General features: G+C 35.3%; 1 protein-coding gene across 3 annotated transcripts in view; it reads left to right on the forward strand.

The window, feature by feature from the left end:
- Positions 1-15,926, forward strand: part of DCLK1 (doublecortin like kinase 1) — a 317,887-nt gene that overhangs the window by 250,260 nt on the left and 51,701 nt on the right. For 2 of the 3 annotated variants that reach the window (XM_075919170.2, XM_075919169.2), the window contains exons 7-8: positions 11,435-11,519; positions 14,846-14,954. In XM_075919170.2, coding sequence (XP_075775285.1) covers positions 11,435-11,519; positions 14,846-14,954 — 194 coding nt within the window. Of the gene's footprint in view, positions 1-115; positions 5,118-11,434; positions 11,520-14,845; positions 14,955-15,926 lie in introns of those variants that run through there. The other variant, XM_075919171.2, reaches the window with a different exon arrangement.

Raw genomic sequence — 15,926 nt, forward strand, 5'->3', positions numbered from 1 at the left:
GTGACTTTAAATTAAATCAACAATTCTGGTCCACAATAAAAAAGTGATTATAGGACAGTTGCAGTGTTACAAATTGAACACAATAAACAAATCTATACTGCCCTTCATCTTACAGGACCTGTATCGCCCACTCTCTTCGGATGATTTGGATTCAGTAGGAGACTCAGTGTAAAAGAAAAAATGGAACAGTGTTTATGGTTTGTGATTTGGTGAAGGTTTAACGTTTCTTATGAGATTAGCTGCTAACTTACAGTAACCGTGAATTGCACAAAAGAGTTTTGCATATTTAATATTAAAGTCATAAATCAAATAATATATACATTTATGAGGGCATTTGCGGTTTTACTTTTCTGATACAAGATTTAGGTTTAGGCATTGAGTGCTTGACTCAGAAATGAAAACTAAGCATGTGTGCACACATTACAAGAAAATGATTGGGTTAGGTGAATACAATGTAAAAATCAATTTTGAGCGCTGAACAACACTCCTATTATCTTTTGAAAGAAATCATTTATTTGCAGTTTTTAATATAGTTTTCTTTATTCACAATGATATGGACATGGGCATTGTTGCTCTTCTTAATAAATAGCTCAACTTGTGTTACAGAAAACTATTGATATTCTCCACCACCCTGCTGCTCCATAATATGCTCCTTCATACCAATTTCCAATGAGTTCTTAATTTAAAGAAAGAAAGTTCACAAACCATATATGGTTGCTAATTGAAAATAAATAATTTCAAAGCACTTCTGAAAGTATCCTCACGTACTACAATTTGATAACTTTATGAAAAATGACATTTTACAGGCATCATGTACCATGCAAGAGCTGTTATATTAATCTCACTTGTATTGCATAGGAAAATAAATATTGCTATGAAAATATCCATTTTAGTTGGAAAATATGTAGACCTGTTAGCAAATAGCATACTATAAACACATAATGACACCTCTTTTAGCAAACACATATTTGGCTTACAAAGTATATTTTACTTGTGCAAGGAGAGGAAAATCTTTCTCAGACTCTGACATGTTTTGTACTTTTTCCAAAGAGGCCATTTGAAAATTAGAAACTTTTAAAAATGGTGGTATTATGAATCAACCTCTTAATGTCTGAATTTTTCTGAGTTCCTTCATTTTCTATATCATGGACACTTTATCCAAAATTAATATGCAAAACTCCTATAGTGTCAAAGTAGATCTTTAATTATAACCAGCTGCTTAACACACACCTACTAATTTTGTTTGTTTTCTGCTGCTTTACTGTGAGCATAGGAACTAGCTGATAAAATTTACATAGTTATGATCACTGCAGTTATATGTTAAATCTTAATTTATATTTATCCTTTATATTTAAGGCATAGTGTAGTGGTCATTTATTTTTAGTAATTCATTTACTTCTAGTATATCAAATACTTATTACTTAAGACTTAGGAATCTGACATGGTTCTGACACTGAATAAACAAAAAATCTATACCCGTGGTGTTCCTGAGGTAACTGGTAACATCCCAATACAACATCTTAAAAAAAAAAAAAATCAGGAAATTTAGCTTAAATAGCCAGAAGATTTAGCTGCTATAGAGCAACTTTTTAATGTAATAGTTTGCATTTATGCTAATTAGTCCTTAATAAAATCATGCAGCTAGAAAATGTTGACATGTGATGATATAACTCGCAGCCTAGTATATTACCATTATGTTTACAGAGAACATGGAAAAAAAAAATTTAAAGGGCAGCAGAACACAACACTTACCCTTTTATATATTCAATATCTGATTGTAGTATCATTTTGGGAGAAAGACACTGATCTGGCTGGCTTGCTGAAGCAATTGGATTAATCCATTTTGAACCCATAATTCACCATACCTGCTTTAGAGTTCAGGTTTAAAATGATTTCAAACAGAAATTGAGATGCCTCTGCCAAGATCAAAATGTGCCCTGTTTTACCTAAAAGCCTCAGTAATGGTGAAGTTATTTGCGCTTGTGCCTGTTGTTTGTTTCTTTGTAACAAAAAAAAAAATAGTAAGTCCAGTAGAGTCCATAATAAGTGACAGTGTGTTGGCATCAGTTGCCAAAAATTCAGAGAAAGCAATAGAAGAGTAACAAAGAAGCTGCTGGCTGTTTGGGATTGGTTTTACGTTCAAAAAAAGAAATTCCCAGAACTTTATCATGCCTGCTCTGTCACATGGACTACTACTTGATCAGAGCAGTCCATTAAGCATTATTTATTTTGCACAGACAGTAGATATTGCCAGTGAATCTGAATATCATGGCTTTGGTAGCTATGGAGAGGGGAAATGGACTTTAGGACTAATAGTTGTACTATATCCTTGCCAATTTTCCTTCCAGGCTGTTTCAAAGGATATACTAGTCTCTAACATTTAATCGTTTAAACATACAATTCTTATTAAGGGTTTCTTCAAGGAACAATGTATATCATTTGCTCTAGAAATAGAAATTCCTTATAGCAGGGGTTCTCAAACTTGTGTTTCCATGACCCCCCTCTCCCTTGCTGCAACCACCCTCTCAGTTGTTCACAACCCCCCTCTAAGTTGCTCATGACCTTTGGGGGGTCGGACCCACAGTTTAAGAAACACTGCCTTACAGTATTAAAAAGCATGCTGTTTATAAACATTAATATTCACTTTTATGTGGAGTGTAATTCCATTATTCATAAGCAGAAATAAAATGTTTCTTTGGACCAAGACCAGAAGATTCCAGTTTATTTGTGAACTGAAAGTGTGTTAACTTGGTATTGTAGCTTTGCTTGCAAATAATGCAACTTTTATTTTGTCATCTGGCTTTGTCCATGTTATTAAATAGCACAATGGTTTAGGTATCTTTGTTTTATTTGGACTTTGTATAGTTCCTCTTCTTACCCAGCATGATATGTTCCTACCATAAGGATTTTTCCATGAGATTGAAAGTCTTGTATAGGTTGTGAATATTTTGCTTCCCCTTGCCTTGTGGTTAGGCATGAATATTTTCTAATGCTTTCTGCAACTTTTTAAAGCAACAAACATTTGAAATGTGAAGCACAGTATATAAAAGGGTAAAATGTTTTTTAATCCACGGAAAATTATATCATGTTTCTGGCTTCTTTAAATGAATATATGAAAAAATGCTTTGGTCTTTTTGATAAACTAAGGGCAGATGTTCACTTGGTGCAAATTCTCATTGGTCCATTAAAGTCTGTGTTCTATGGCAGCTTACACTAGCTGAACATCTCTCCTGCAGAATTGTAAACAGTTTTAAAAGCTCTTATGCACACCTGATGATGAATCTGGTTTAGATCCTTTCTTAAATTAATGGCAAAACCATCACTGACTTCAGTGGATACAGGATTGAGCCCTTATATGCACACTTGTATATGTATATAGGCTGTTTAATAATGGTAGTGATAAGAAAGATAATATATTGACACATTTGGCCTTTTGTCTCTTCACGAAACATGCTATTTTGCATTGTAATTAAATCACATTGTATTGTAATATTGTCAAATTTTCTGGAAGCTTTCAGCATCATAGTGTGGAAAATTGCTTTTCAAAATCATAAAACAATTCAGAAGAATACATTTCATTTGTTTTTTAGCCCCTTACACCTTTTTTTTGTTATGGTGTTTGTGGCTATAAAAATGTATACAGGTATATGTGAGTATTTATATAAATATGCATATGTCATTGTGTATACATGTATGCATATATTTAATAAGAAAAGATATGTAATGTTATGCTGCCTAAAAGAGCATATGGCTTACAATTATTGGCTTGCTTAAAAATTGAAATAAATAAAATTGCTTGTTTTTGCAACTTTATAATTTACATTATAATGTGAACTTTATATAGGAAAATATGTTGTTCGGGAAGATGTCCTCCAACTCTAAATGCTAAAATTATAGTACTATAGAAAAAAATCTTTCAATGGTACCCAAATGTATGATTTCGTGAAAAAAAAATTAGATTAGAAACAGAGGCTAAATTTACCTCTTTACTTGTCCAATACAAATATTAATGTTACAGTGCTTTTTTTTAGTAGCCAATTATTATGCAAGCAAATACATCAAGATTGTAAATACAAATACAAAAATCTGAAGTTTTGGAGGGTTTTTTTTTTGTTTCTCAAGAAGAGAGATTCTCACCAGAATACTCAATAAAAATACAACCTTATATCACACAGGAATCATTTTATAAGCAGATATAGCTATACAGGTGGCTGTTTAAGAACATTCAAAATGTATTTGATGTTTGATGTATTATTTCACAGAAATAACAGATCTCTGAATTCTGAGAAGGGGATATTCATAGCTATACTTTTTAATTACTTGTTGAATGGCCTACTCTGCTATTTGGATATGATTTGTTAGAGTTGCTGAGTGACCATAACTCCCATTTGAAATCATTGTGTGAGTGTCAGTGGGTGTATGTGTGTGCAGGTATGTATGCACACTTTTATATAAAATCTATATATAAACACAGTGTGCACATAAATATCTGTATGCATTTTAATATCTGTATTTGTGCATATTGATTACCTTCACATTTCAGTCACCGACAGCAGTAAAGTATGAAAAAGTACAGTATTCATATAAGTACACATTGTCTGTTATGTTGAAATGTAGGGGTAATTAGTTGTGGTTTTTGCTATATTCACTGTATTGAGTTTCTCTAGTGGAAGATGAACTCCATTTTTGTTAGTTTTAAATACTGACATATTAATCACAAAATAAATGTAAGATTTTTATAAAGAGCAGTGTATGGCCTTTTTCCATAATGTTTGGATATTTTCTTGGAAGAAAAACGTTTGGATATTTTCTTCTCAAATATTACATTTTTGTATTAATGGATTTCAGGAAACAAAAACAAAAAAACCCAACCTGTTAATTTATCAGGAAAACTTGCAAGATTTACAAAAACAAGTCTTGATTATTTGAAATAAAACAATCAGCTAAAGAAAATCACTTCCATTTTCTTCCATTGTTACATTACAGTGTGTTGTACTTGTATTCATATTTGGCCATGTCATACTGGTTGCAGTTTGTTGTATCACTAGACTTAATATTATCATAAGTTATTGTAAGTCATGTAATAAATAAATGGAAAAAAATATACACGGTGTTCAGTGGGTTTATTTTGAAAATGTGAAAATCATTTTTTTAAATAATTCTCATAGTTATTATATTGGATGAGTATTGCTTATCTGATAGTTCAATTAATATAAGCATGAGGGATTCATAGATCCTAATAGGTTGCTCTAAATAATGGATGAATTCAGTAGCTTTTAAAGTTTAAATTCTGGGCTCTAGTGTCCAGAGGAAAGGGGTCCTCTAAGGAAGAATTTTGTTTCTAATTGGTCCTTTGGAGACAGTAAATTTACCTGACTAGAATTGCTTGTGGGTGAATTTGAGTGTATGACTGGATAGATTTGAAGTATGAAGTGAGAAATTAATGTATGTTAAGCAGTGTACCAGGTCTGCTGTCAACTCCGCTTTAGTAGCATTCTTCTTAAGTCACCTAATTATTAGAAAAATGCACCTGCAAACTCTGAGAATATGAAACTGTATTTGCTGTGTTTTAAAATAAATATATTGTTTCACCAGCATATCTTTGCTCTGCTTCCATTATATTTCTCTAGTTTATTTCTGGGGGGAATTTAGAAACATGTGACATTCCATCTTTTGCTCACTACTGCCTCTTCAACTGATTTTCAAGAGCAGTTACTCTATAGGGCTGCGAGATTGATACAAATTCCAGTTCAGTCTATATTCTGATCATTGGGAAACTGGTCTGCCAGGTTCAAACAGTTTTCCTTAAACATGTTTGCATTTTTTTTGTACGAGAGGATATGACAATGAGCAGCAGCCTAGTGAAGACAAAAATGAAGCTTTATTACATCAATAATTTAAAAGAGGCCACAACATAACAGAGTGAGAAATCCTTTCCTAAAATGCCTAAAGCTTTTAAAATTCAGCCAAGACAGATAGATGAGATTAAAAATAAAAACTGATCACAGTGCAATATATCTAATCTAATGGAAGAAATAGGAAACACACATCTGTGACTTTCTTAGAATTTCTGTTTTTTCTTTTGGATTAAAGTTATGTGTATGTAACATCAAAAAAAAGTTGATGTGCTACTGTATAAGCAACTTTCACATTAACTGCACTATGGCAATAGTAAAGTTATGAGCTGTGGATATCCACATCTATGGATGCAGATACTTGCAGATATAAAGCAGATATCCCAGGATTTTCAGGGCTCTACTGATATATATAATATTGGGGGGAGGAGAAGGGAACCCATCAATCTGCTTCTGGAGAAGCAAGAGATTGAGTGAGGGTGGAGACTAAATTATAATTGACCCTTCCAAGCAGTAGTTCATCCAGCACAGGTTTAAGATTATTGCTTGAACACCAAATAGAAAACTGTATTAGCCTGCTAGCATCGTACTTTTTCTGTAGGCTAGCAGAATACTTAGGCATTCAGTGTACATGGTGATGAGTGCAAAACAAGAACCTATGTAGAACAAAATAAAATACTTTGGTTTGCCATTTTTAGTTCTTTTCACCAGCATGATATTCCTGCAGACTTTCCCATCTTGTCCTCACTCCCTTTAAACTCTCAAGAAAAGAACACAGAGGTTTTCTAAATGAAACATATAGATTATTGTTTGTGTTTGAACTGATCTGATTGTATAGCCTCAAGTGCATACATGAAAAATGTTTAGCTCCTCAAGCGGGATCTCATTTAAATCATGTGGGTCAAGGCACTGTGCAGGATGTCAGACTATAGACAAGAATCATGCTTGCACTCATTTCTTCATCTCTTCTTTTCTGATGAAGGCAGCTTATTAATAAATGTAGATCTAAGGTCACTTTGGTGGTATGTCCCAGCTTGAAAAGGAATCAGTTGCATCATTTCTCTTTCTGCGCATTGAAATCTATTGTCTTTCAGCACAAATATTATAGATTTGACGTTTCTCCATTAAGTAGTTTTTACTAGCCTGTACTATTTCCTTGAGCTTTTTTTCTTCTCGTGTATGTGCCAAAAATGTTACTGACTGAACAAAAGAAAATAAAGAATATTTTTCACTGGATAGAGGGAGCACAATAAACTTTGTCTAATCCTTGGTTTCTATTTAGGCTTTAATAAATAAAGCTGAGATTCTTCTTCAGAAATTTTACCAAACAGTATTATTTATTTACTTTTCATCACTGAATTTTTGCACTCTACATAGCTTTTTGAAAATATTTCCTGCTGTTGAAATATTTCCAGTGTACCTTTTTTTTTTTTTTTTTCTTACTGGTTTTCTGGCAGTATAACATCAGTGGAATTAGGTGAGCAGAATCAGGCTCTTAATCTCCTCTTTACACTCTTCTGTTGCTCTTCTATTTTCACTAAACATGATGAACATTAGACTAGGGAACGGGCTCCCAAGCAAAATGGTGGAGGAGTAAGATAATATAATAACCCAAGAAATGTATAACTGGGCCAAACACGCCAGGGTCATAATATTGTATAGACAAGGAGATGGGCACATTTATCTTACTGTCCTCTTTATTTTCTAGTAATCTCTGTTGCACTTACATATATTTCCTGTTGTGGTCAAACACTCAATACTGAAATGCTTAGCCTTTCTGCTTATATTTGTGAAATCCTGGATAATTTTGGGGGATAGTCATTAATATGCTATAATAATTTAAAGAGTTCCCTTACCATGTGCTTCATCATTGTGCCTGACCTACACGTTATGTACTCATTTTACTTTGTTTCATTAACTTCCTTTTAAAAGAACACAACTTCCTATGTGTTCAAAACTCAGCTTCACACCTGTGTGGATTTCTGTTACTGACATTTCATCCAGATGCTTCCTTCACATTAGTAAAATACAAAGAAATCTATTGTCAAAAGACTTTGTAGTTTCCATATGTGCCAATAAAGATTCTGATAAGTTTGGAAAATGTAATCCAATGTTCAATTTTCAAGATTTGGGAATTTGATATGCATTAACCTGCTTTCTAGATATACTTGCTATGGGTTTTTTTCATAAATGGGAAAAACAGTCCACCAAAATAATTCCCTCTGTTGTGTTGGGGGTGGTGTTGATGGCAAGAAGATGAGTTTTGGAAGAAGGTGTATGCACGGAGAGGGGAATCCTCAGATTTATGTAATATTTTGCCACATTCTTGTGCTTGAATTTGAACAATGGCAGTTTAGGTACACCTTTAAATATTTACAAAACAGTTGCAGAATCAATCTCTCAGTAGGGCATGTTTGAAACTTGATAGTGCTAATCTTCCTATTCACATTAATAAGAAGTGTGGTGTGTTGGCCATCTGTTATGTGAACCTGAATAGGATCTGAAATACCTACACCAAAGACCTGATCTTTTCATGCCATTACTTTTATGTAGGTATGTCATAAAAGCAGCCAGGTGCCAGGAACCTGTGCAACTGGTCCCTGTTAAAACAGTTTAAAGTTAATGACATTTCATGTTCCTCAAGATCTCTTAAAATTAAGAGCTAATTGCATTAGAGTCTGTTTGAAAATACTTTGCTCTTACACAGGTTTCCCTCCTCCCCCTGTAATAACCCTAATGGGACTTACAGCTGTGAGGGTTACTGTATGTTGAACAAACAACTGCATCAGAATTAGCAAACCAACTGGAAGAAACACTAAGCCCCTCAAGGGAATGGGACCCAAAGGGCTTTCTGTTAGGCTAGAAAAATGAGCGAATTCAAGTCTAAATTAACTTGGAGTTTCCTAGCTTACAAATCAAATAAATAAATCACTTTATCTGATTCCAGAGAACAGAAATACACAATAAAAGTCAAGCTGCTTGTGTTACTTCTGCCTTCTAACCTTTTGTAACATTATCAGATGAGACTGTGTGTGTGATGACTGCAAACATAGACATGTGCAACTCCTGGACTTTATTAATGTTGTTTATAAAAATCTGCTTAATAAACTTGGAGGGCTTCCTTAATTGTAACGTAAAGGACATGTTTCCATCATGATTTCTGGGGCCGGGTAATGTTAGAAATCATTCATTAATACTCCCTTCTTTTTAAACTTAGTCTATACCGACTTGTTTCATGCACACAACTCTCACTTCTGTCAGTTATGCGTAAGTAGTACTGAGTTTTCTGGCTTACATGTGTTGATCTAAATATGATGTCTATAAGAGAGATGGAGGCCTTAAAATAGTCTCTCATTAAAGCTGTTTTCTGCTAAAATTAAGAGAAACCAAAATTCTCATTTCTTCCTATAGTTAGGTTCTTAAATCCATATTGAGGCACCCTAAAATGACCCCCTATTTAGCTAAACAATCACATCCCTAATCTCAAATCCATCAATCGGGAGTATATGTGATTAAAGTTAAGGAATATATGTAAATGATTTGGTCTGATTTTTAGAAATGAGCACTTACAAATCCCAGTGGGAGCTCAGCACCTCTGAAAAATCAGGTGCCCTTGTATGAATGAGACTAAAGTTAGGCATACGGGTTGAGAAAATCTGTCCACAACGTAATGTCTACACTTTACTCTCTCTCCCCTTTACACTCTAGAACTGAGAGCTGTAGGGTCAGTAGTCTGAAGAGATAATCCAATGCTAAAGAAAATGCCGTGGTGTATAGTCAGTAGTGTTTGAGGTACCATCTGCTATAAGATTCATCCCACATTTAAAATGCAAAGTCTGTATGCAGTAACCATGTGGTAATTTGTCAAAATACTAATGCTAGAATAATTTGGGTTATAACACTTCAGGATTTTTAAAGATCATTTCATGATGGCATATACATCATGTACTGAACATATTTAAATGATAGGACCCTTAAGAAAAATACAATGGAAAGGCAGAAGCAATAATTTGGAAGTGCTGTCATAGGAGAGCTAAGAGAAGCACAAGAAAAATAGTGAAAGATATTTTCTATACGTTCTTCCAGTAGTCATGTAAAACAAAAATTTTACTTGATATCAACATTCTGTGCTATACACATGGAATATCTTCTCCTACCTTGAGAATTCATGGAGTTAAGCTGTATGCTTGTTACTTCTTATCCATCTACACTGTCATTTGCAAATGTTTGAGGTAAGTTTTCACTGTAAGATGTAGCAGAGGTTAAACAGAGATAGTTAACGCTTGTCCTAAACCTGTAGCAACGGGAGTATTGCCTCAGTGAACAGTATGAGGTTAGTCTGTGCACACTTTGTCATTAAGGGGCAATAAAGTAAATGTAATCTAAAATGATGAGTGAAGTTTTAATCCTGGTCAAAACAGAAAGAAAGTGATCACATGGATGAAAATGAGTTTGTGATGACTAAAAGGAAAAGAAGACAAACTATTAGGCATGGGATATGCAAATCACAAGAATTATTTTAAGAAAAATAGGCCAAATGAGTTGCTGTATCTGCTGATCTCAATTTAGTGTGAAAGAAATTAAATTCAGTATGTAAATACAAATAAACTCAGTACAGATTATAACTCTGATAGCTGCATCCTGTCTAGTTCAGTACCGCACTGAAGTTTCAATTGGAGACATATGGTTCTTCATATCCTGTCCCAAACAGTTATGTTCTTCCCTAAAGTTCTACTTACTTAATTGGTGGATTAAATGATTCCTCTAAATAGTTTGTTTTTCTGGTTAAATTTGCATAATGTATTCATTGACTGTTAACAGTTCTGCATTTCCGGAGCTCCCAAGATTGATATGATCCAGGCCCTACTCCAGTAGATTATAATGTAAATTATATGATGTATAATCTCACTCATTATAATAGGTAATTTGGAGGCAAATTAAAAACAGTGCATCACTTTGGGATCTTTCTGCATGAAAAGTGCTTGATAAACACAAGATAGTATTACCACAGGGTTTTCATAATTTGATTAAAACTGCTTTAAGTTTAAAGCGTTGTTATACATGTAGATTTTTTGAGTTTGCAGCAAGAAGGAAACTTCAGGATGGAAGAACCCTGAAGGCACATTCTAAGCTCTAGACTTGCAGATGGGATTTCTCTGCCTGGGACATTATTTAATTATTAGTAAGAGAGATGCAGCATAGAATAAGAGGTTTCTCTTTTGGTGTTGGTAAAACTTCCTTCCAAGAGGGTACCCCCCGTTTGGTGACTTCTCTCAGTTCATCCATAAAAATGTATACTGGATGTGGAACCTTTTCTAAATTGGTTTTTCAGTGGAAAGGGGTAAAAGTTGAATAGCACAAAGTAAATTGGGAAGTCAGCAGTAAGAAGGGGCATAAAGAGAATTAGATGAGCAAAAAAATCTAAATTTTCATAAACATCCTATAGGCTCTTTTTCCGGGGTGAATGGATGATCTCCATGCAAAATTTTGAACTCCCCTCTGGGACAGTAAAGATGTACAGAGATACAAGTGCACTTTAACAATCATTTCTGTCTTCATTTGTCTCTCTCCATTTCCAGAGCTCCCAACACAGTGGCTCCTCTACCTCATTAGCATCCACCAAAGTTTGCAGCTCCATGGATGAAAATGATGGACCTGGAGAAGGTAAAAGAGACTGTTTTGATGGGAGAAGGTTTGTGGAAGTTTCAAAACAACAATAGCTCAGCAGCTATGCAGGAAACTAGTTGCTATTCATGCTGGAGAGTGAGGAGTTGCAGAGTTGATTGACTTAACCATTAGTGGGTTACTAGGTTTACCAGACTGGTTAAATCATGGATTCTGTGCTTGCGTAAAGTTTGTCCTGCATTCTGAATAGCATTATTCAAGCATTTCAGGTCCACTGCCTGCTATGTACTGATTCCACAGATTCCAGAACAGCTCTGAGAAGCAGTAGAGTCTGGAAGATTTTGAAAGGCCACCAGTAACTCAACAATAGTAAATCTAGTTGAACAATTTTCTCATTGGCATTAATCGGGTTCAAACAGAAATGGTTTAGATTAGCTCAGTTTTGTCTGCTCAGATTTTAGAATTCTTGTGAATTATTTGCAGTCCCTTTGTGTGGAGAAACAAAGTGTGAAGAAAGTCAAACTGGATATTCATTGAAACTACAAAATACTGGCCCTGTTGAAAACAGTGCCATTGACTTCAGTAGGTTGAGGATTTTACCCAAAATGTCACAGAAACATCAGGGATTAAAGTGGCTGAATTGTAGAGAAGGTTCAACAGCCACTTTAATGGCCCATCTGTTTTTTAAAATGGGTTTATAAAATATTTAGATGGTGATGTAAAGAGGATGGTGGTTTATTATTATGGATTGTTATTTGACATACTCATTTTACTTACAAGCACTCCCCCATGAGTACTTTGCATTGTTTTTATTGTTTTATTGTGATGTAATGCATTCTGAAAATTACAGGAATACCCTCTAAAAGCTGAAAAATAAAAGGAACCAAGGGGGCTTATTAAAATGAAGTATTACAAGGAATGATAATAAATGCAGGGCCAACTGGTCAAATATTACTCTTAAATAGAATAACTTTGAGAATAATTCTTATTTTAAGGTTTTTTTTTAATGAGGTAGTTATAGGATGAGAGGAATTTAACTCTGACAGAAGTTCCAAACTCTTAAGAACTAGCGAAGTTCACTCACCTACCTGCTGAAGAGGGGGTGGTAGGAACCTATAATTGGCAGTTGTTCATGTACACTGAATTCCCACAATACAAGAACATTCTGCAAGGTCATCATTCTTGTTGGAGATGTGACATATTTCCTGCCTTTCATTTCATATATATCAGTAATATGCTTAACATTTCACAGACGGAGGCCTGTTCCATGTTTCAAGGTGTTTAGAATCCAGCATAGACACAACAGTTCAGATACACCTCCGTGTGCTGGATGCTGACATGAGTTAAATGTGGAATAGGATGAGGTTTTTGATATGATGTAAATTAATTTAACATTTGATTATAAAATAAAATTGGCAAGGAAAGGGCAGTTGTATGCAAAACAATATCTCATACTGACTATCCCTTTAATCTATAAAATTATTTTTGAAAGTATCGCAAATACCCGGCTCCAGCCTTTCTGTGATTAAAAAGCATAAAAAGAAATAATCAGGATCTTTAACAAAATGACCACAGTCCACCTGAAATTAATCAGTCTCAGTAGCTCCATATACAGAGTGTTCCATGCACATGTAACTATTGTTTTAAGAAGCAAGAGGAATTGCATTGGGCATTAGCAGAAAAATGACAACCCTGGTCAGGTGAACACCTTCACTGCATGCCAACGATGAAGACGGGGTGGGCAATAATTTTCTCAGGGGGTACTTCATGAATTTTGATACCTGGTTGTAGGCCAACTCTGGTCCTCTCCAAAGGGCAGGGTCTTGAGCTACAGGGTGGAGCTGAGAGAGAAAGGGGGAGAGAGAGAGAGACCTTAGGTGTAAGAGAGAGACTTTGTGACACAGATTGAGTGTGTATGAGATTGTGTGTGGCACAGATACAGTGTGACACAGACTGGCTGTGTGTGATAGTGCACTGACTGCTGCTGGGTACGTTTCTGAGAGAAACCACGCTGTCTTTTTAAAGGAAATCTGTCTAGTTTTTTATTGTCTCCACCCTCCACAGTTCTGCATTCCCCTGAGTCACTTACCATCCACACTTCAGAATGGAGCAGCTTCGCTGTGTGTCCCCACCCTCTCTCACCTTCTCTGAAGATATGGAGTACAGGGGCAGAGGGACACCCTAACTTCAGCTTGCTATTCCATCTTTTCCTCTCTCCCCTCCCCACCACCACTCTGCACAGCTAACAGGAGAATCCTGGGAGCAACTTGGTTACAGGATGGAGCAAGGTGTGGGGAGGGGCAGCTGAACACATGCTGCTGACTCTGATTGTCAGCTGGGCGGGCTGGAGAGAAAAGATTGGCAGGCCAGATTTGGCTCCCTGGCCTGATTTTGCCCACCTGTGGATTATGATATAGAGGCTGAGGGTAGCTTGTACTCTGATGCTTATCATTCCAGCATACATGCATATGATTATACCATTTTCTGTGTACCAGTTGCACATAAGTCACATTTCAAACATAACCCCAAACTGGAAAAATCCTACACACTTTGAATTTTGTTCTTTGAAATGCAACTAAAATGTAGGGCCTTAAAGAATGCAAATTTAAGAGTCACTGTTTTAAAAGTCTTTTTTAGATATTAATATATACCCACTATATTTATGTGGTCCAGAGCTAGTTGGTGTAGATTGACATCCGTAGTCACAGCTTTTGGAAGCATTAGTAAGCATTGGTAAACTACTATTTCAAATTGTATTTAAAGAAAAAATGGGGCCTTAATAGGCACTAAAGTAACAGAAACAAACTTTTTCTGTGTGTAGGCAGTGTGTAACGCAATTTTACCTAAACATCTGGTGCCCAGGTTGCATATGAAGGTGATATAATTGAGAACATTTGTTTAAAAACTAAATATTTAATATTGAGGGAAAAATAGCACTTAACACATGAGGAATTTTATGGATGTCTCATTTTACAGGATGTAATAAAATAACTGCTTGAGTGTTAGATTTTTTGGTACATATATTGAATCATACTATGTCAAGCAATTCCAACCCTTATCAAAGGGCTCAGGTACACTTATGCAGACCACAATGGCCCTTTCATATTTAAAAAATACAATTTCACTTTTACACTGTGAATATACTGCAAGTTGTATAAACCTTGCATGTCTGAGTCTAGGTTTTATTTTTCATCATTTGATCTGTGCAAAACCTATTGAGTATATACAATGTCAGCAACATGGTTTTGCTATATACTAAATGAGATATTGATTCTGAATGGTTTCCATTGGACCAAAAGCACATGTTATGTGCAACATCTGCATTTCCTTTTCTACCAATAAAAATGCACTAATGATTTTTTCAGAAGTGTTGGAGGAAGGCTTCCAGGTTCCAGCATCAATAGCAGAAAGATATAAAGTTGGAAGGACTATAGGAGATGGAAATTTTGCAATTGTAAAGGAGTGTATAGAAAGGTGAGAGATTATTTGCTTATTACTGTAAAAGTAATCATTAATGTAATGCTCTTCCAGCATCAGATTTTTTTGCAGACTCTGGGGCCTGTGGAATAAGGTAATATCTCAGTGCCAGATGTAAGCAGTGGAAAAACTAGTCTAATAATCTGTGTTGTGAAAAAACAGCAGTTCCAAGAGACAATCTGTAACTTTAATGCTTTGGGGAAGAGGTAGGTTATATAATTTTTCCTCTCCTGTGCTCAGCACAAGTTGACCAGGTCTCTCAGTGTTCTAAAATAAAATATTGGACATTGTTTTCTTGCAATTTACTCTTCCATCTTTCCTTTTCGACTGGTTAGAACAGACATGAACAGGATTCAAAGCTCCAGCATATGTGATGTTCATGTTTTCTTCTGCGGGCATTCTGTGCAAATAGAGGAAAAATTACATATGCATGTTTACTTTGTTGCACATGGCACTGTAAGGCCCTGAAACTAATTTTAGATCTTACTGCCATGAACTAGTGCTGACTGTCAGCATCACTTCCAGATTATTCTTAATAAAACATGGGCCTCTGTGCTCTTCCTGCTTTGTCCTACAACGTGGTGTCAATCATATCCCAACGGACAAGGGGAAAGGAATAAAGGATGAGAGACTGACTGAAACATATGTACAAGAGGAGAAAGTTTGACGTCTGCACTTCTAAACCTTGAAGCAGGCTGTGCTACCACATCTCCACTGAAAAGTGGGGAGAGATGTCTTCTGTAAAGTTCCAGTGACTAATGGTGGCATTCCTAAAACCAGAGAGTGTGGTATAAAAGAAACAGAGGGTGGAGGTGATGTCCACAATAGCGATTACTATGAAGCTTCTGTTTTTTGATGATGGCAGTGCAGAGAATGGCCAAAAAAGAGCCAGAGAAAGAGATGTATGCGGTAAACAGACCTGTCTATATCTGCTCATGGGAGTTCACATCCACTGCCACTACATCTTAA

This window comes from Pelodiscus sinensis, chromosome 1, assembly GCF_052426305.1.
Source record: "Pelodiscus sinensis isolate ZL-2025 chromosome 1, ASM5242630v1, whole genome shotgun sequence".
NCBI classification, from domain to species: domain Eukaryota; kingdom Metazoa; phylum Chordata; order Testudines; family Trionychidae; genus Pelodiscus; species Pelodiscus sinensis.